The sequence below is a fragment of the Mauremys reevesii genome, linkage group 1, assembly GCF_016161935.1.
Source record: "Mauremys reevesii isolate NIE-2019 linkage group 1, ASM1616193v1, whole genome shotgun sequence".
Classification (NCBI taxonomy): Eukaryota; Metazoa; Chordata; order Testudines; family Geoemydidae; genus Mauremys; species Mauremys reevesii.
Genome location: NC_052623.1, coordinates 67,026,152 through 67,045,960, shown reverse-complemented (window position 1 = coordinate 67,045,960; position 19,809 = coordinate 67,026,152). Strand labels below are relative to the sequence as shown.

Genomic DNA, 19,809 nt, shown 5'->3' with positions numbered 1-19,809 from the left:
TGGGGATATTTCTGGGTACAGTCCCTGCTTAGGCTGTCCCTTTGGAGATCCTTTTCCAGTTCCCCGATTGCACCCTTTCAAGGTATGAATGTGCCTCCACTTCTCTTTGGGGTGGATACCCATGATCCAACCACTCTGACTGGGTCTCTGGGATAACCCCCCCGCCCCAATTGCCAATTGGGATATCTAGCAGTCTCCATGGGCATGGCACCTATCAGAGCTTCCCTTCGGCAGCCTTTGGACAGTAATAATATGCAGTAACAGAGAAGCAGTTTGTGATTTATTTGCCAAAGATGCACAGCACTCTAAGAAGTGGATTTAAAATAACACACCTATATGCTGACTGTCTTAACTACGCTTGGCGTTCTTTCTCAGCCCCCTCAGTAGATATGACTTAGCCGTGGTGTCCTGCATTCTCTTGGGGACCAAGTTACATTGTGCTTTCAGCAGGACCGGACTCTCTGTCAGTCTGTGTCAGCCTGCAGCAGCTGACAACCTTTTCTCCCCACTCCCTTTCTGCAGGGCAGATCTTTTAACAGATAGGTGTCTTTTGATCTCTAGAGTCTCAGCCTTGGCAAAACAGCTACATTTTACAGCTATATTCCTGATTATTGTGTTTCAACATTTGCTGGGGTGCTTCTTCTCTAGGGCATTATTTCATCTCTCCTGCTTGGTTTCTTTAACAACTCCTTTTGATCTAACTCCATAGCAAGTAACCCATCACAAGCAAACACACAGAGGGACACAGAATATTCATACAAAAAAATACAGATATTTGCCAGTTCTCCAGAGATCTTAAAGTGGGTTAATAGGTTAGATTAATAGCTCATGCTTGTGCAATATGTTGAGGCTCTGAATCTTAGATAAGCACATATGCAATTGTATCTACAATTTGTGTGTGGGTGTATATTTAGTTCTAACTTTGTTATTTCTTCTTCTTTTTTTGGCATAGTTAAAGCTGCACCAAAATCTCCAGATCGACATACAAGTCGGGGCGTCCCCTCTCATACTGGCTCTTTCTCTGCCCAAGCTGTGGCAGCCAGTAAAGAAAACCTCCCTGTACTTAACACCAGGATAATCTGCCCAGGTAATGATGATTCTGAACTCCATTAGTCCTTTCAGTACCTTGCTATATGCCACAATTAGTTGTTAAATAATAATACCTTGCACTTACATAGTGTCTTCCACCCAGAGATGTCAAAGACCTTTACAAATATTAGTGAATTAATATGCATAACCTCTTTGTGTGGTACCATAGAGAATGTATATTCATTGAAAATGCTTCTGGTCACTGTCATGAGCAACAGATACATTACAAAAACATTGCACTTGGTTTGGGGAATGAGGAGCAGAAATGAGAGGGCTGTGTTCATCGTGGAGTCAAAGGAACCTTGCTCCCCTAGTGGATGAAGGCCGTGCTAGCCTAGTAAGAGGCTAAGGGCCAGAATCAGGTAAGAAATGATCTTTTGACTGAAGTCTGAATGGAATGCCAAGGGGACATACCTGTCAGTAAAAATATAAATTAAACTGTAAAAAGGTACTTTGCAACAATAGCAGTTAGAAAATCTGTACACATCCCAAAGTAAAAATGTATACCAGAAAGCATTGCTAAAACACTGGCTTAATGAACTTTCATTATCAGTATTAACAATATACCTCTGCCTCGATATAACCCTACCCAATATAACACGAATTCGGATATAACACAGTGCTCCGGGGCGGGGCTGCGCACTCCAGTGGATCAAAGCAAGTTCAATATAACACGGTTTCACCTATAATGTGGTAAGATTTTTTTGGCTCCCGAGGACAGTGTTATATCGAGGTAGAGGTGTATATTGAAACTAAGCACGTACTGTTTGTAGATTACTTTAACTAAAAACTTTTGAAAGCAAATTTCTATCTGCATTAATTAAACACAATTGTGCATGTTACTTTGATATTAGCCAAAATGGGCATGGCAGGGTTGCCAACTTTCCAGTGGGCAAAGCTAATCAGGCTCTGACCGTTCCCATGGTAGAAACAAGAATTGTTTCTTAGCTCATTAGTCAAATTCTCCCTGCCAGCCTCTCCTCTTTTGTCTTTCTTATTTATTTTCATTTAACTTGTATTTCTGTGTTTTTACACCTGCCTGTCTGTCTCTCTTTCCTCCCTATCCCATCTGACTTCTGTCTTTCTGTTCTCTAGTCCCCTTGCCCTCATTTTTTCACCCATACTTGTTTGTTCTGTCTGCTCTGTCCTTCTCTCACTTGCCTTCAACCCCTCTCTAGGAGATCAGAGTGGTGGCTTTAAACATTTGCAGAGAATTTCTCTTGTATAAAAGGGTGGCAAGGGAAGAACTCCCTGTTGAACGTACATTTATCAAGCTGAATTAAGGAGTTAAGCATTTCTCAAAGATTCTAAATGAGCTGATAGGCTGCATGAACAATGATCCCACTGTGGAAGCCTGCCCCTGTGGGAATAGAATGTGAGATGCTGAGATTGTTTAGGCTTTTGGGATGAGCTGATTGTGCTGGGAACTGTGTGTGAAGGGCTGGCCTTGGGCTTGTTCTTATCGGCCAGCTAATTGTAAATAGGATGATAAGTCAGACAGGTGTGTAGGATGATAATTACCCTATGGGTTACAGCTGTGGCTGTGAGAGTTTAATTAATTAATTAGCAATTGTTTGATTGCTTACCATATTGTATATAAGAGCATGCTGGGAATGAATAAACGCATATGCATACACACATGCCTTCTCTCTCTGTTTGGGATCACATTGAATGTTGAACTCTGTTCCTGCTCTTCTGCGATGCAACATGCCCCCCCCCCACTCTCTCCCAAACCACCCCAAAGTAATGAAATAGTTTGGAGACTGGGTGACTGGACTAAGAGATGAAAAATATGGTAACCTTCAATGGCATTAGGTGAGTCAGTTAATTACTGTGCAACCTGTCACCTCCGTAGTCTTGGATTGAAATATGACATTTTTATCCAGTGGTGGACAGTGAACCCCACCACCGAATTCAACTCAGTTGTCTTTCTGCTCAAGAGAGGCCAAAACTGGAAGAGAGAGGTAATGTAGGTAAGAACTTAGGTGCGGTAGCAGAGCTGTCTGAGAGAGTGCACTTCCTGTCCATCCTGTGCTTGGCTATAGACAATACTATTTCTCAGAATTGCATGCGTTACATTAACAAATATTGTTTTGTTTCTGTGTTTTCTCCTTCAGGTTTAAGAGCTGGATTAGCTGCCTCTATTGCGGGGAGTTCAATTATCAGCAAAATGTTACTTTCAAACATTGATCCATTTGGTGCTACCCCATTTATTGACCCTGATCCAGATTCACTGTAAGAAAATTTCCTTGTTTTCTCAAATTGACTATGTTAGGGTTCAGTCTCTTTTCCTTAATCATTTCTTTAGGAAATTGTACTTTGTAATTACTAGAATGAATAACGCAAGCCTTGAAGCACAATTTTTATAGATAAATTCAAAGAGCCAGATGGTGTCTTTTAGGCAGAAGCCCTGAGTTAAAGGCAGTGCAGAGTTGCATTGCTACAGCAGGATTACTGGAAGGCATTGTGACCGGTGGAGCTTCTTGATACACTCATGAAGCATGTTTTCTGTCCACCTTAGGAGCATGCAACCTCCTCCCCCCCAGGCAAGCTCTCCTAGATAGGGGTGTGGAAGTAAGGCCCTGTCTCTTCTGTTCCTTTTGAGGTGACTTACACTCCATGGTCCCTGTGACTGCTATAGAGTGGAAGGATGCTCCAGTGGTTATGGCACCAGCCTAGAACTTGGGAGATCTGAACGCAATTTCCTGCTCCATCACAGACTTCCTGTGTGCCTCAGTTTTCCATCTGTAAAATAGGGATAATAGCACTTCCCTATCTTCCAGGGTTGTTGTGAGTTTAAATACATTAAAGTTTGTGAGGGGTCCAGGTACTGAGTAATGGGGCCACATAAGTATCTAAGATCAATCAATCAAATGCTTTGCACCCTGCCTCAGTCATGTGCCTGTGCTAGGGCCAGCCACAATCTAGCTCAAAGCCCTAAAATAATTGTTCAGATAACTTCATAAGTGGATACTTACATATATTTATTCTTTTCACAGGGAAGGATATTCAGAAAAATGTGTCATGAACAACTACTTTGGAATTGGATTAGATGCAAAAATTTCATTAGAATTTAATAATAAACGAGAGGAACACCCTGAAAAGTGCCGGTAATGGAGTTCTTAGTGATAAAGCAGAGGCATTTAATTTTTCTTAATGTTGTTATTCTGTTTGCTTTATTTTATATCCTTAACTTTTGACTCTTTCCACAGCTTTGATACATAACAAATTGCGTGCTTCAGTATATGAATTTTTATTTACTTATTTTCAGAAGCCGGACGAAGAACATGATGTGGTATGGAGTGCTTGGTACCAAAGAGTTACTGCAAAGAACCTATAAGAACTTAGAACAAAAAGTTCAGCTTGAGGTAATATTTATTTTATTTACAGATTTGATGAGTTTTTGCCATTAAAATTTACAGTGCAGAACATGGGGATCATCTTGAAATATCTCACTTGTTTTGTACCTAACAAGTTAGGTGAAACTATGAAAAGTCTGTCCCTCATAAATGTAATCTGTGAAATGCGGTGGATGAGAAGTTAATCACAATGTGAATGCTTGGACACACAATGAGCATTTTGAAATCTGCAAAAGTATGGCGTTTAATGTTTCTGAATAACTTTTATCATTGTCACTATAATAATGTTTCATATAATTAAGGAGACAATAGACTCTAAGGGATCTGTTTTCTCAATATGCATCTCTCACTGACACCAATAAGAGGTTTGGGGGAGCTTTTGGGGCACACTGAATAGAGAGTGGGTCTCAAGAACAACAATATACATTACGGAAAAAAAAGATCATTAATTCTATCAGGTTGGTTTAGCTAGTATGGAAGCTGACTAAATGTCTATACAAAGAACTAATAAACATCTTGGAAAAGAAGGCTTAAGAATGATTTAAAATGACTTCATGATAAATGACAGATGAATTTAGTACATAAAGAACCAGGGCATTTAGAGAGACTTTCCTAATTCCAATACTGAGGGAACTGTGTAAAAGTAGGAAGATATTGTGTCTTTCCACAACACAGATACATGTATAAATCAATTCAATCTGGCTAGTTCCTATTCTAGTTCTAAAACCAAATTTAAGCCTTTTTCAAAATACCAGGAACTTGAAAAAGACATTAATCTTAACAAGTTCAGACATAGCAAAAGATTAGCCGTGATACAAGTCTGGGAAGTGGTTACATAAGTTTTCTTCCAAAGTTTGATGGGGGAAGGAAAGAACATGCATTGTCCTTTTCTTTGCACTAAATATTTTATCTGAAAGTTCATGTTATTTATATGAAGATACCTGTTAAGCTGAGAGAGTAATTTTAATTTATTGTAACTCTCTTTCTCTTGAGTGTGCTTTAGAAGGGTTTAGTATTATAGAAGCAAGTTTCCATTATCTAAGGATTTAGCAATTATCTAGAAATTGTGCTGTAGTTAGTGAAGATGATGATAGGAAAGAACATTATGTATGCTCCAGGTAGATTTCTAATTTAAGAACCTGCAAATGTAACATTTCTTTTGAATAAGATATATTTTAGCATTCAAATCTGACCTTTTCATAATTATTTCTGAATATTTTTGGAACTAGAAAAGTCAGTGGAAGTTTCATATTTAGTATTGTCTTACATAATTATATGTGTTTTATGTGCTGTGATAAAATACACAGCATTGAAGAGTGAAATAAAATTAGTCATTTTCCAAGAGTTAGAACTAATCATATACTATAACTCACAAGTGACACAGTCACATCTATTAATTTCATGTCATACTTTGGATACTGTCATATTTTAAGTTTTTATATTTTGAATTGCTGCTAAGGTGGAATAATATAAAACCAGAGATCACAGGTGCTACTAAGCATATTTCTAATACATTTTGGGACAGTTTTTCAGAAGTGGGTTCAATATGTTGTACTTCCAAAACTGTTCTCACACTGACTCCAGGGTTACTTTTTAGCAGCAGCTAGAGTTGTCAAAGTATTTTAGGAGATAGGGGATGTAGAAAGAGGGACTGTTCCAGAGACTGTTTGCATGTTTGGAATTTCATCTTCTGACTGGCTGTTTTTCTGTAAATTGTCAGAAGTGGACAATGTGAAGTACAAGGGAAATGGTGAAAGAAGGGAAATGGTGAAAGAAATCTTTTCATCATGGGATAGCAATTGGGCATGAACAGTTAAGGGCATTGAGGAAGATATAGAAGTGAAGCCAAGCATATAAGCACAAACAAGACTTCTGCTTAACTTCACCTTTCTCATTGTGCTGGTTTATTAAATCCTTTCCCTCCATCTTTCATTGTTTGTCTGATTATATTGTAAGCACTTCAGGGTAGGAAACACTCTTCTTGCATATTTAGCAAAGGATCTAGCATACTCTAGATGTTATGTAAATAACAATAGTTTAGCAAGACTATGAATACCTCTGCAGGGTGGGATTCTAATTATCCAACGGGTGAATGACGCCTTTTTTGAAATAATGAGAGATGAAGGTGGCAACATCCAATGAAATCTCAAGTTTAAAGTGAAATCTCACAAGAAGTACTTTTTCTCATTTTTCATAGCAATTTTTTTCTAGGCTTTATCCAAGAGTTAACAAGTAGATATGCTGCAATGGCTTCTGTCATTATGTGGTTGACAAATGGAATGCTACAGTTTATTAGTTTATTTAAGAAAGCAGTAGTCCTCTTTTTATATATTCTTACACAGCTTTTTACATTGTATTAACATTTTATACATTGTTTAAACATATTAATAATTTTTCATTTTATATTTGCTTATAATATTTTGTAGGCTCATTTGACCACTTTTCACTGCAGTAGTATAGTTATTTTTCCAGTGATGAGGTTCTAATTGCAACTAAAAGATGCTATCTGCTGTTGGTAGTATTTCTGGTTAGAAGAGAGTAGACATGCTGGACCATATGCCCCAAGATCAGTCCTGATAGCCCAGTATTCTGTCATTGGCAGCAGCCAGCCCCATATGCTTCAGGAGAAGGTGCAAGAAACCTCCAAATTCCTAGTAGTTAGAGACTGACATATAAAAGGATAAAGTTACTGCTGGGAACTTGAGCAAATTTCTATGAAGGGACAGAGAGAGTTACCTTTTGACACTGTTGCAGATACTTGTAGCTCAAATATTTTGTAGTTTAAGAAAAAATCTTGATTAGTGTGTGAAGAATAGATTCATGCAGAGCTACTCCACAGCATAGGAAAAATAGACTCATATAGAGCTACTAATGCAATATTGACTTTAGCTTCCATTGCTGGCTCTGTTGAAATGCTTTGTGAATTAGAAATGGTTGATTACTTTATCAGGTCATTTGTCTTACATTCTCACATAGGTTTTTATGCATTACAGTGTGATGGACAATACATCCCCCTCCCCAGTCTACAGGGCATAGCTGTGCTAAATATTCCAAGCTATGCTGGTGGGACTAATTTCTGGGGTGGAACCAAAGAGGATGATGTAAGTAACATTAAAGAAAAGTAACCTTTGGAAACAAAAATTACAAAAAGCACTTTGCACTATTGTTGTTCTTATTTAATTGTAATAGTACTGGTATATAGTCTGGATAACTATCAGGAAGCTATTGTTCCGTAAGGTGGTTTTAGTTTAGAAATGTGTGCACTCTTGCATTAAGCTTTTCCATTTTTGCTGAAAATATGTCACTTGGATTTCCATTTTATCTTTTCTTTCCTTTCTCCTCCCCTTAAAGTCACCAGCATTTCCAAGTAGGGCTCAATACTTAAAGAATATATGGCTATAAAGGTGGAATTTTTAGACATTACTCCTTTACAAACAATGATGGATGTTAATAGCAATTCCTCTCCTCTTTTATGTACTAGTTGATGATCTGCTATAATCAAGGTTTCCCAGTGCACACACTTTCTGTGCACTATATCCAACAGAAAAGAGAGCTGGCCAACTATATCATTCCCACAGCTTACATCTTCATTTTGCTCCTATTCTTTAAAAAGCTGTCGGTGGATTGGTGAATCTGAAAACAGGGACTGAGAATAAATTAATTGAAGAGAGGATTAAAAATTGTAGAATCCTTTAATTATCTTTTTGTGTGTCTATATCTTGTATATATTGTTGCTAGTAAACTTATGGACTGATCCAAAATGGTCCTTTTTTTTCTTGACAGACCTTATACTGCACAGACACTTTACTACATACATTACTGTTTCACTGCTTTGAGGGTATGCCAGATGGGATTCTTACTGTTGAAGTGTACTTTATGCACGAATGATCTAGTGTGATTGCTGTGGGATTACCATAATTTTGAATCTCCTGATTTAGTGTGTGTGAAGTCTGAATCACAGCATTGCTTTGGCATGGTTTTGTACATTTAATTATCATTTAAAATTAGACTTGTTAGTAAGATTGTGTTTTAACATAGACTATCCCTAACATTTCCCCCGAAGTGCTTAACTTTCTTACTGTTCACAATCCCTCACCCCTTTTTCCCCCCTTCTTCATCAAAAACATTATTTCTTATTCTTTGGAGTCTTTTTCCTATTCATAGTACAAGTCTTTTGAGCATGGCAGTCAGCTCAAGCTGCATTTGAGTAAAGATATCTAGCATTTTGGTGGCCTCCATATTCATGTTTGTGACATGGAAATTTCCCTAACATCCATCCAGGTTATGTTCAGGAATTTTTGCTTTTTTTCCCAGAGGGTCAAGAAAGAGAGGAAGACTGTTCTAGCAATCATATTTGTATGCAGCACACACGTATGTCTGGGAGCAACCTTGTTGCTACTCATAATCAAACGTGTCACGAAGGTGACACATTTATTCTGTGGGAGGTTAGGTGCACAACCCACTGCTCTTTGTGCCGTCTCAGGTGACTGATCAACAGAGCAATACTGACAGTAGTCTTTGAGAGGTTGCTGGTTCTGCTTATCTGAACAGAAGAAAGTCGCCGTCTTGACAGCGATGTCTATTCCTAAAATATTGCTCAGTGAGCCTGGCTGTGTTTGACACAACACACTTACTGAATTTTGTATACGGGGAGTTATCCCGGGGAGTTTGTTCGTTTGGAAAGAACAGGGAGATTAGAAGCAGAACCCAGGGGGAAAAAAGGGGAATGCTAATCCTTGAATTTGAATTCTTAGAAGACTGTTATTTCTTTTGTTGTTGTTGGAAAAAAAGCATGCTACAGAAGTTCTATGGAAGTAAATTAGACATGCAGAGAAACCAGAATATAACAACACCCATCTCTGCACTAAAGATAAAACACAAGCTAAATGGGCTTTTGTAAACAAGCAGGGGGAATGGAATTGATCCCAACTTGTGAGTAGGCTGTAATCCAGTTCCTGGGAAGATGGAGAAGTGGTATCCTGGAGTAATTTCCGGTCCACTGGTTACAAGTAAAGGACAAATTGAGGGGGCAAATGCAGGAGCATGCCATCTGTGTTATGCTATGCAAGCATTGCATGCCTCAGAATTCAAATGTGGTCCAAAAAGGCATCCTCCTCAGTTCACACACTGCGTGGAGGATGCCATTTTGTGGAATGTCACTAAAAAGGCCAGGGGCATGGCTCAGTGTTCATGTCACACTCCCTGTAAGTACCCAGCCCAAGCTTGGGAAGCTAATGATCCAACCAGCAGACCACATTCAGTGATGAATCCTGGTCATGTGCCACCTGAGGCATGTTGTGCATATGCTAAGAAGGAGACTAAAAAGGCATGCCATGCAAGCACAGAATTGTATACACAAGGTTTTAATAATTTTAATAATTTGCCCTTATGTAAGTAAAGAAGGGAACATCTCTCTTTGCATGAATCGATGAGTCAGTAATTATTAATAAGATATCATGCCTTTGTACATTTCTGGCAGATCATTAGATTAACTGCACTATAGAGGTTTAACAAGCTGTACTTCTGGCCCTATCAACTTTACATCAACACAAAGAATGTATGGCGTAAAGCCACTTAAACAACCAATACAATGCCTGCAGATGTCACAAGACTAGCCAGCAACACCTAGCAGCCTGTATTCAGTTAGAAACTTTTGGACAAGTTTGCATTGATCTTTAGTTGGATAAGCAACGGACAATTTATCTGTCATATTAAAAAGTTGTTGCATGTCTCAATAAAAATGTCTCCACACACCACTGCCCAAATTCCTAGGCCAAGCCAGACCAGGCTTACTTCAAAAAGAGATGTTGCACTGGCCTGTTTATTGCTGATGTGCAAGTGCCACATGCGGTGTAGAGGCCTTCTTGCGTGACTCTTCTGTCTTATTTCTCTGTTCAGGCTCTTGCCTGAGCCCTCACTGTAGAAGTTAATTGCACTTTTTAAAATGTATGGTAAAGGTTTTTATACAGATGGTATGCTACAAATGCATTTCTAATATACACTTATAAGAACAGCTTTCACTGATTCTACAATGCACATTACTAAGTAATATCACCACAAAGAAATTGAATTACACTAAAGTAGAAAAAGAACACCACATATTAACACACGTCAATCTAGTCACCACCTATTAATTTATATTTAAAAGAGAAAAAACAGAAACAAGACAGTCTCATCCAGCTAAAGAGGAATCCAAAAGATTCACAAAATTAATAAGTGTTAAAAAAACACAAACAAAGTCTCACATTAAATTACTCAGTGTCTTTAAAGGATGTTTCTTCAGTTAATTCGTCATATTTAGTATCTTGATTTTTCTTTTAAAAAGTGGTAGGCTGGTCTGTATCATAGAGCAGAAAAGTTAAACCATAATAGATAATTGTGCCATGCTTTGAAACAGCATAATAATTTCATCTCTGCTTTTTTAAGAATAATTTTAGGGATGAAAGAAATGCTTTCATTTTTTTCTTAAAGGCAAGTAAGCTGAAGCTGGATATATCAAAAGTTACTTGAAATAGAAAAGGAAGGAGAAGCACCTGGCAAAGAATAATCTTTTTGTTCTATATTCATGTAAGACATTTGCATGCCCTTGATGATGAGGGTCATATAATATCCTAGAGAGAGAGAGAAACTTTTTATTTTAGGGAACTGCCAAGCTAACTTACAAAATCTGCTTTCAGTGTTAGGTCCTGATGCTGCAAAGACTTATTTGTGTGCTTAACTTTTATGCCCTGTGATTAGTCCAATTGAAATCAATGGACATGTACTTAAGTCTTTGCTGGATTGGGGCATTAGTTTGATACAAAACCAGAATGTTCAAGTAAAGTTTTCATTATTAAAACAGGTGAATTTTATTCTGTAAAATGAGATTCTTCTTCAGCATTATTGAAGTGGCATTGACACTTCATTTACCAATATAGATTTTGAAGATGGTCTAAAGAGAATTCTGGACAAAGAAAGATAAGCACTTTTGAGCTCTGTTAAAATAAATGTCCTTCTTAATTACTCTTGGACTTTAGAAATATTGACCAGTTGAAGATTAGCATAGTTTTGTTTGCCACCTTAATCTTGCGTTGACTAACATTTCTCAGTATATGCATTTAAACCCGCCACCAACTTTATATATCAGGAGTTGGCAACCTATGGCACGCATGCCGAAGGCGGCACACGAGCTGATTTTCAGTGGCACTCACACTGCCCGGGTCCTGGCCACCGGTCTGTGGGGGCTCTACATTTTAATTTAATTTTTAATGAAGTTTCTTAAACATTTTAAAAACCTTATTTACTTTACATACAACAGTAATTAAGTTACATATTATAGACTTATAGAAAGGGATCTTCTAAAAACATTAAAATGTATTACTGGCACGCAAAACCTTAAATTAGAGTGAATAAATGAAGACTCGGCACACCACTTCTGAAAGGTTGCCGACCCCTGCTATATATGGATAATATACTGTGGCTTTCAAGTACTTTAATTGTCATTATGATCACCCTTGTTATGACAGTCCTTTGCTATGTTCAAGTGATGGTATAATTTATATATACTTGAATCTAGAATTTTATTTTTCAGATACATTAGTTCTACTATTTAAATACCTAAAGTGTGTTTGGAATTGCACCAGACATAAAAGGAGACAGAATCCTTGCACTGTGTAGATTGCAATAAGAGCTTAGAGTCTAATAATAATATTTTCTTTTCCTCTCAGATATTTGGGGCACCATCATTTGATGACAAAATCTTAGAAGTTGTTGCAGTATTTGGCAGCATGCAGATGGCAGTTTCAAGAGTCATCAAATTGCAGCACCACAGAATAGCTCAGGTATGTGTCTTGTTGGAAAGTAACCAAGATAGCTGGCATGCTGGGAGGCTGCAGAGAAAAGAGGTAGTCTAGACAACTACTGCATTATACATTAATAAAATATTGACTTGGCTTTAATTTTAACGGATAACAAGTCATCATAAATGATGAATGAAATACAACAGTGTTTTACCCTCAAGACAAACCTGGATAGAAGCCACAGCTCCTAACAACCAGTCTAATGCAGGTGGACTGTCAATTTCATTAATATATTACTCTGTGAACTAACATGTTTACTCTCTTTCAGTGTCGGTCAGTAAAGATCACCATACTTGGAGATGAAGGAGTTCCAGTGCAAGTAGATGGAGAGGCATGGATCCAGCCCCCAGGAGTTATTAAAATTGTACATAAAAACAGAGCTCAGATGCTAACACGAGACAGAGTAAGTTATAGAAAGCCTTTTATCTTTTGTATGGGATATTTCATTAGTGCCATTATTATAACAACTTGGTTCTATTATAACAAGAGAAAAGAGCTTATGAAATAATAATATGAAATAAGAGCTTAGCCCTGCTGTGTGCCGCTGCCACCCCAGAGCCACTCGAGGTAAGTGGCGCCGGGCTGGAGCCCGCACTTATGAAATAATAAATAAAAGATTGGTACAGATATGGTCTTGTACACAAATAGCTTAACTCTTATCTTTGCCACCTGATAGAATGTCTGACCATAACATTATTTCTTTTTTTTGATGAGATGAAATCCTCAAACTTCCAAGAGGAAACATTCTGATTATCTGGCTTTGCCTGTAGTACTATGTATACTTTTGTATAAACATAAAAGACTATATTAGTGACTATAATATAGTCTATATTAGTGACATATTAGTGACTATAATATACTTGCTCTTTCAGACACTAGCTTTGTACTTTATCATAAATTGAAAGTTTTAGCTGCAATTACTAGGTAATAAGGTATATAATGTGCCTTCTTCATGACTGCCGCAGCAAGAGCGCATGCTCTGCCAAATAGTAACAGAGCCCATTTCAAACCAGTTAGCCTCTGGGGGAATGTGCACTATTCTACCAATCTAGAATCAAGGGTGTAAATCAGGGGTGGGCAAACTTTTTGGCCTGAGGGCCACATCTGGGTGGGGAAATTGTATGCAGGGCCATGAACGTAGGGCTGGGGCAGGGGGTTGGAGTGCAGGGTGTGGGAGGGGGCTCAGGGCAGGGGGTTGGGGTGCAGGAGGGGTTTGGCAGGGGGTTAGGGGCCTCAGTGCAGGGGGTTCAGAGTGCGGGCTCCAGCCCGGCGCCACTTACCTCGAGTGGCTCTGGGGTGGCAGCGGCACACAGCAGGGCTAAGGCAGGCTTCCTGCCTGCCCTGGCCCCGCGCCACTCCTGGAAGTGGCCAGCATGTCTGGGAGTGGCTTATGGGGGTGGGGTGGGGCAGGTGGCTCCGCAGCACACTGCCCTCACCTGTGGGTACTACCCCCAAAGCTCCCATTGGCTGCAGTTTCCTGTTCCCGGCCAATGGGACCTGTGGGGGACGGTGCCTGGAGGCGAGGGCAATACATGGAGCCCTGTGCCTCTCCATCCCCCAGGGGCCGCAGGGACATGGTGCCAGCTGCTTCCAGGAGCGGCACGGGGCTAGGGTAGGCCGGATTGAAAACCCTGATGGGCCGGATCCAGCCTGCGGGACGTAGTTTGCCCTCCCCTGGTGTAAACGCTCCTAACTTCCCCATAGTTCCTCTGTCCATTGGCCTGAATGGATGCTGAATTCAGTCCTCTCCCTTCATCATGACCTGTGTTATGATAGCTACTTTGTTGTTTAAAGCAAGTTTGTTAGGGCTTTTTTTTTCTTTTCTTTTTTTTTCTTGTTTTCATGTTTGGACTCTGCATGACTGTTAGATTCCCACTGTGCTCAGCATAAGGTTCAGAACATCTTGTCCTGACAAGTAATGCCTACAGTAATGTCTTAATGTAAATTTATCTCTAACAGCATATTTTACAGAGGACAGGGGAGAGAGGTTACTCACAGAAGTAACTGTTGTTCTCTAATACTAATTTTAAACACCATTTATAGTGTGGAGTATTTGTAATATTTATGTAAAATGATGTACTAATCTGTGTGCCTAATAAGCTTAAATAAAAAACGGCCAGTACTGTCAGCTAATGTATCATACCATTTTCATCAGGCTTTTGAAAATACCCTAAAGTCTTGGGAAGACAAACAGAAGTATGATTCCTGCAAACCTGTCCTCCGATCTCACTTGTACCCTCAACAGGCTGTTGAGTTGGCTATGGAAGAAGAAGTTGCACAGATCCAGCTGTGTTCACAAGCTGCAGAAGAACTTATTACCAGGTACAGTAGAACAAATGGGTTTAATGGGATAGTAGTATACTCCCCAAGGTAAAATTATTTATAAAGCTGAGGGTATTTCTATATTCTGACTGAAGATTTGTTATCACAGTATCAGTTTTTTTAAAAGTCTATTTTATATACTATAGCAGATCAGCAAATGTTGTTTTCTCCCATGAAAATTTTTAACTTTGTGTGGATAAATCAAACATTTTCTGCCAAAAACTGAATGTTTTCAATGTTTGTTCAGAGAGTTTTTGATGAAAACTCAGCAGTTTCTGCAGAAAGCAGACACTTTTCACAAAAATACTTGTTTAGTCGAAAATAAAATTTTCTGTAAAAAAAAAACAATTTTGACCAAAATTGTTCAGTTGGCCCTGTTGTATACATATAATAATACACACTTTGATATTTTATTTTCTGATAATCAAAGTAGGTTTAGCCATATAACTTCTTTTTCAGATATCACTGTTTTAAACTCATAGATGTACCATTTCTCAGAGATAGAAAGTACAATAAAATAGTGATACTCATCTGTTTTCTTTGTCTGCACTAGATGAGACCATAACTACTGGCTTTGTATATTAAAGCTATCTAGTGGGTAACCGTTAAAATTAATGAGAGAGAGGTAACAAGTGATGGAAAAGTTATAAATACATGAAATCTATTCATGTTATATTTGGCTCCATTCTTATCAGCAAATGAAAATGATTATCTTTCTTATGCCTAACTATTAATAATAAGCGATACATTAAAGTTAAAAATATACTGTTGTTACTGGATTGAGTTTTTGGAGGTCACCAAAAGGTTACATTTAAACCCAAAACACATCCTAACTGTGCATGTGAGAAATGTATAAAAATACTCTCATATACAACGCATACATGGAGGTGACATCCATGTGATAAACTGCACAGTACTTCAAACACATGCTGATAACCACCTCATCTTCAAAACCCCACGAATTAAAAGAAAATCCACCATCTATAGAAGAGTTTATTTCTTTTCCCCTCAGATATATAATTTCCCCCTGAAATTATACCTGTTCTAGGCTCAGAAATTAAAGGATTCAATCCTGGGCCAGGAACAGCCTCGTAGTATGATCTTTGAATCTATGAACAATTCTTCTGTGCATAAAATACAAAGGGTTTTAATCTCTGATGTCTTGTGGCTCCTCATGTGTTCAATTCTTAGCATTAGATATGTGTGTTCAATCCTTAGCATTTTTTCCTCAGGCTTATGAAACATTTTCCTATCCCTCCATCCTCCCATCTGCCAAACTTTTTTCTCTGACTCCTATTCCTTACCCCAACACAAAAAATTGTGTGTTCCCCAATCACCCAATTTATCTGTATTAATGAAAATGTACAGCACAGTTGCTGCTTTTATAAAACACTTTTTTTAACATAAACACAGTCTTAACTCTTAAATGACTGAACAATTAAATATCTGTAGGAACAAAGTCTAAGCAAGTCTAATTGTCCGATAGACCTTTTGTATCTTTTTGTGTACATATTCATTGTTATGAGAGTTCACATTCTGCTGGAAGTCCTAAGAGCCTCTTGACTGTTGATCAGTTGAAGTTTTGCCCTTCAGGGGCTCGTGTGTGGCTAAATCTGCTGAAATCTTTTCTTCACAAGAACAGTGAAGAATTTCTAGTAGTTTGTATCATTTCAGCAAGGCTTTGCTGCGCCTTTCTCAGTTCCAAATCAGCCCAAAGTTCCAAATCAGTTGGAATGATTTGTTTCGGCTATTAATTTGAAAACTCCAAGCTGTATGAAACCAGTGTTGTATCCAGCGACCTACTAAAGAAATCCACTTTGAATTTAAATTTTAAAATCATACGTTTTTCCCATCCTCCCATTCATAATCAAACACAAACTAATCCCTTTTTGCTTTCTTGTCTCAGGACAATCAAATTCTTTTGCCTTCTCAGGGCTCGTCTACACAGGGACACTGAGGAAAATTGATCCGAATTAACTAAAGGTGTGAATTTAAAGTAAATGAATTAAACTGTATTAAAACATGGTGTGGATGCTCTTACTCAAAATTAAAGTGGCCTTAATTTGGTTCAGTTTAATTCACTTTGAAAGTGAATTAAGCTAAACTGAATTAAGGACACTTTAATTCTGAGTAAGAGCATCCACATGGGTTTAATGTGGTTTAACTAATCCACATTAAAAGTTAATTAAGATTAACCTTCTGAGTGTCCCCAAGTAGACAAGCCCTCAGCTGCATGCTCAAAATCATTTCCTCTATGTGGCAGAGGAATTCCATCCATTGAATCATTCTGTATTAACTTGCTGTCAAGGCTCACTTCAACAAGCACGTCATACCAATGTACACAAGGGTCACACTTTATTTAGAACTGTGGTAATGTCAGCTTGTAGTTTAAATGCTGTTGTTTTCAATATTTTCCAAATCTTGAGCAATGCATCCAAAAAACTATTTTTGGCTGATAGTGATATGCCTACACAGAACTGATTCTGCTCTCTCACTCAGCCCCAGAATCCATTTCCCCCTAAAACGCAAGATTTTTTTTAAGAAAGGGAAAATTCAGTTTTCAGAGCAACACCCCACTTTTTCAAAGAAAAGTACATTTTTATTGAGTCACAAACATTTTTAAAAGCCACCAGCAAAGTTTATAAGACATTTTAATTCCCCAAATCACCACTCATCTTTTTCCGGGGAACTTGCAGAGCTCTTTTATTTTTACATGAGACACCCCTTGAAAAACCAAGAAAAGGCCCACTAAGAATTCCTTATGTTTTTTGTTTTTTTTTAATAAAGGCCCTATGCTTTCAAAGAAGCAAATGTTTGTTTTTATAATAGTATTTGTTTTGAGTGTACCGCAAGCAAAGCCACTCACTCATTTTTAAGTCAGTTTACTGAATCTTTCAGAGAAACATAGGACACAGACTGGAAGGGATCTCCTGGGTAATCGAGTCCAGTCCCGAACTATCACAGGCATGCCATCATACAATCTCATCCATAATTTTATCAAGCTCCATCTTAAAACTAGTTGGATTGTTTGCCCCTGTTACTACTATTGGGAGACTGTTGCAAAACTTCATTTCTTTGATGGTTAGAAACCTTCTTCTAATTTCCAGCCTAAATTTATTCATGGCCCATTTGTTCTTGTGCCAATGTTGTCCTTTAGTTTAACTAGCTCTTCTCATTAGCACACACCTACTTTTTGTGCCAGTGTCATTGAAGAAAATATTAAATAAGATTGGTCCCAAGAGCAAACCTTAAGGAACTCCACTAGTAACCTCTCTCCAGCCTGATAGCTCTCCTTTCATCATAACTTGTTGTCGTCAATCATAACTTGTTAGACAGTTCCTTACCCAGTTTCCAATTCTGATATTAATCCCTATCTTAACTAATAATAGTCCATTGTGTCAAATGCTTTACTGAAGTCCAGATAGATTAGATCTACTGCATTTCTCTTGTCTTTAAAAATCAGTTATCTTATCAGAGAAACATATTGGCTTAGTCTAGCATGATCTGTCTTCGGCAAACTCATGTTGCATTTTGTCCCATCTTCTGTTTCAAATGATATCTTTCAACAGAAAATAGTGTAAATACCCTTAGTCTTGCTACAAAGGCACCCTAAGTGATGATGCTGAATGAGAGATATTTTATGTCTGAGATGATAGATGTGTTTAGGAAGGGGTCTCTCTCGATATCCAGTCGAGAGTCTCTGGATTTAAAATGTTTTGTCTCACGTATGCAGACACACACACCGTTTTCAGACCTTCATAATTTTAAAGGGATTTTCTTCAAACTTGGATTGTTTTTCCTGGTTCAGCAATGTATAGGATAGCACCACATTTGATGTTTCTAACTAGAGTCTTCTGTGTTGTGCAAGTGCAAAATTTCAGTTCAGTGTGTGGAATTTTTACTTTCCCTCCTGTCATCCCATCAATCTCGACTTAAAAAACTGCCGAACCAGTTTTGTATATGTTTTTTAAAACGCTCACCTTTGGGCAGATATTAACATAGATATTTTCAGTTTAAAAATGTTTTTGAGACTGTTATGAACAAGTAAAAATACCAGTTTACAGTGGACTGTATTATGGGGCTCACTGTCTCAAATGCTATAATATAAAAATCATGTCATGAACCAGACACTGTTAGAGCAACTGTTTAACTGCACAAGTTTAGGACAGGAATTGTAGAACAGCATATTCAGTTTAAACTGCAGGGATGACTCAGGTAGGCAGGAAGGGGGAATTTATATAGACATAGTGTAATATAATTATCCAAACTGAAATTCAGCCAGGTCATAGGTTAATACAGGGGCTGGCAAAGTTTTTGGTCTGAAGGCCACATCAGGTTTCTGAAATTGTGTGGAGGGCCGGTTAGGGGAGGCTCTGCCTCCCCAAACAGCCAGGCATGGCACGGCCCCCACTGCCTATTCATCCCCCCCATTCCCTGTCCCCTAACAGGATATACAGATTGTCACATGACACCACCATAATAATTCTCTTCAGAATGTGTTTCCTGTATGAATTATGTGAATGAATAGTCCTGGTTTAATCAGTATAATCTATATGTAGCCATTGCTGGTAGGATGACATGCCAGTTAAGACAATAAACGTTCCTGAAGCCCTCATATCAGAACAGATCTTCTGTATGAAGAATGTCATTTAGATAAGAGAGCAAAGTGCTTTGTTGTCTAAGGTGATACTTATATTTAAGCTTTAGATACGTAGAAATATACATAGGACTCTAGGACAATTAGTGTAAATGTTCTGTGAAATATTTCTTTTCCATCTGCCAATGTTTTTTAATTTTAATCACATTTTAACTGGTTGTAAAAGAAGGTGACAAAGTACCTTTCTTGTTTTTCATATTTTTGTAGAATCTGTGAAGCAGCAAAAATACACAGCATGTTGGAACAGGAGCTGGCTCATGCTGTCAATGCATGTTCACATGCATTAAATAAAGCCAATCCAAGGTTTCCGGAGGTAAAGGAACAACAAAGCGTTATTTAATAATAAATCAACTGTAGCCCATGTGTGCAGAAGTGTTTCTGGAGACATTGGAGTAGTCCCGTAGTCCCAATCACCATTTTCCAGTGGCTAGCATGTTAACTGCTGAGGTTATTGATATTCCAGGCTCCTGATCCTGCAAACATGCTCAACTTTAAGAGTGTGTCATAGGCCCAAGCACTGAATGGGATGGGGAGGAAACCAGCC

At 38.2% G+C, this 19,809-nt stretch overlaps 1 protein-coding gene across 6 annotated transcripts in view; it reads left to right on the top strand.

Moving 5' to 3' along the window:
* DGKH (diacylglycerol kinase eta) overlaps window positions 1-19,809 on the top strand; it is a 259,630-nt gene that overhangs the window by 220,852 nt on the left and 18,969 nt on the right. For all 6 annotated transcript variants that reach the window (XM_039496971.1, XM_039496972.1, XM_039496970.1 and 3 more), the window contains 9 exons: window positions 953-1,087; window positions 3,207-3,324; window positions 4,089-4,199; window positions 4,361-4,457; window positions 7,442-7,549; window positions 12,155-12,268; window positions 12,555-12,689; window positions 14,442-14,608; window positions 19,473-19,578. In XM_039496971.1, coding sequence (XP_039352905.1) covers window positions 953-1,087; window positions 3,207-3,324; window positions 4,089-4,199; window positions 4,361-4,457; window positions 7,442-7,549; window positions 12,155-12,268; window positions 12,555-12,689; window positions 14,442-14,608; window positions 19,473-19,578 — 1,091 coding nt within the window. The remainder of the gene's footprint in view (window positions 1-952; window positions 1,088-3,206; window positions 3,325-4,088; window positions 4,200-4,360; window positions 4,458-7,441; window positions 7,550-12,154; window positions 12,269-12,554; window positions 12,690-14,441; window positions 14,609-19,472; window positions 19,579-19,809) is intronic.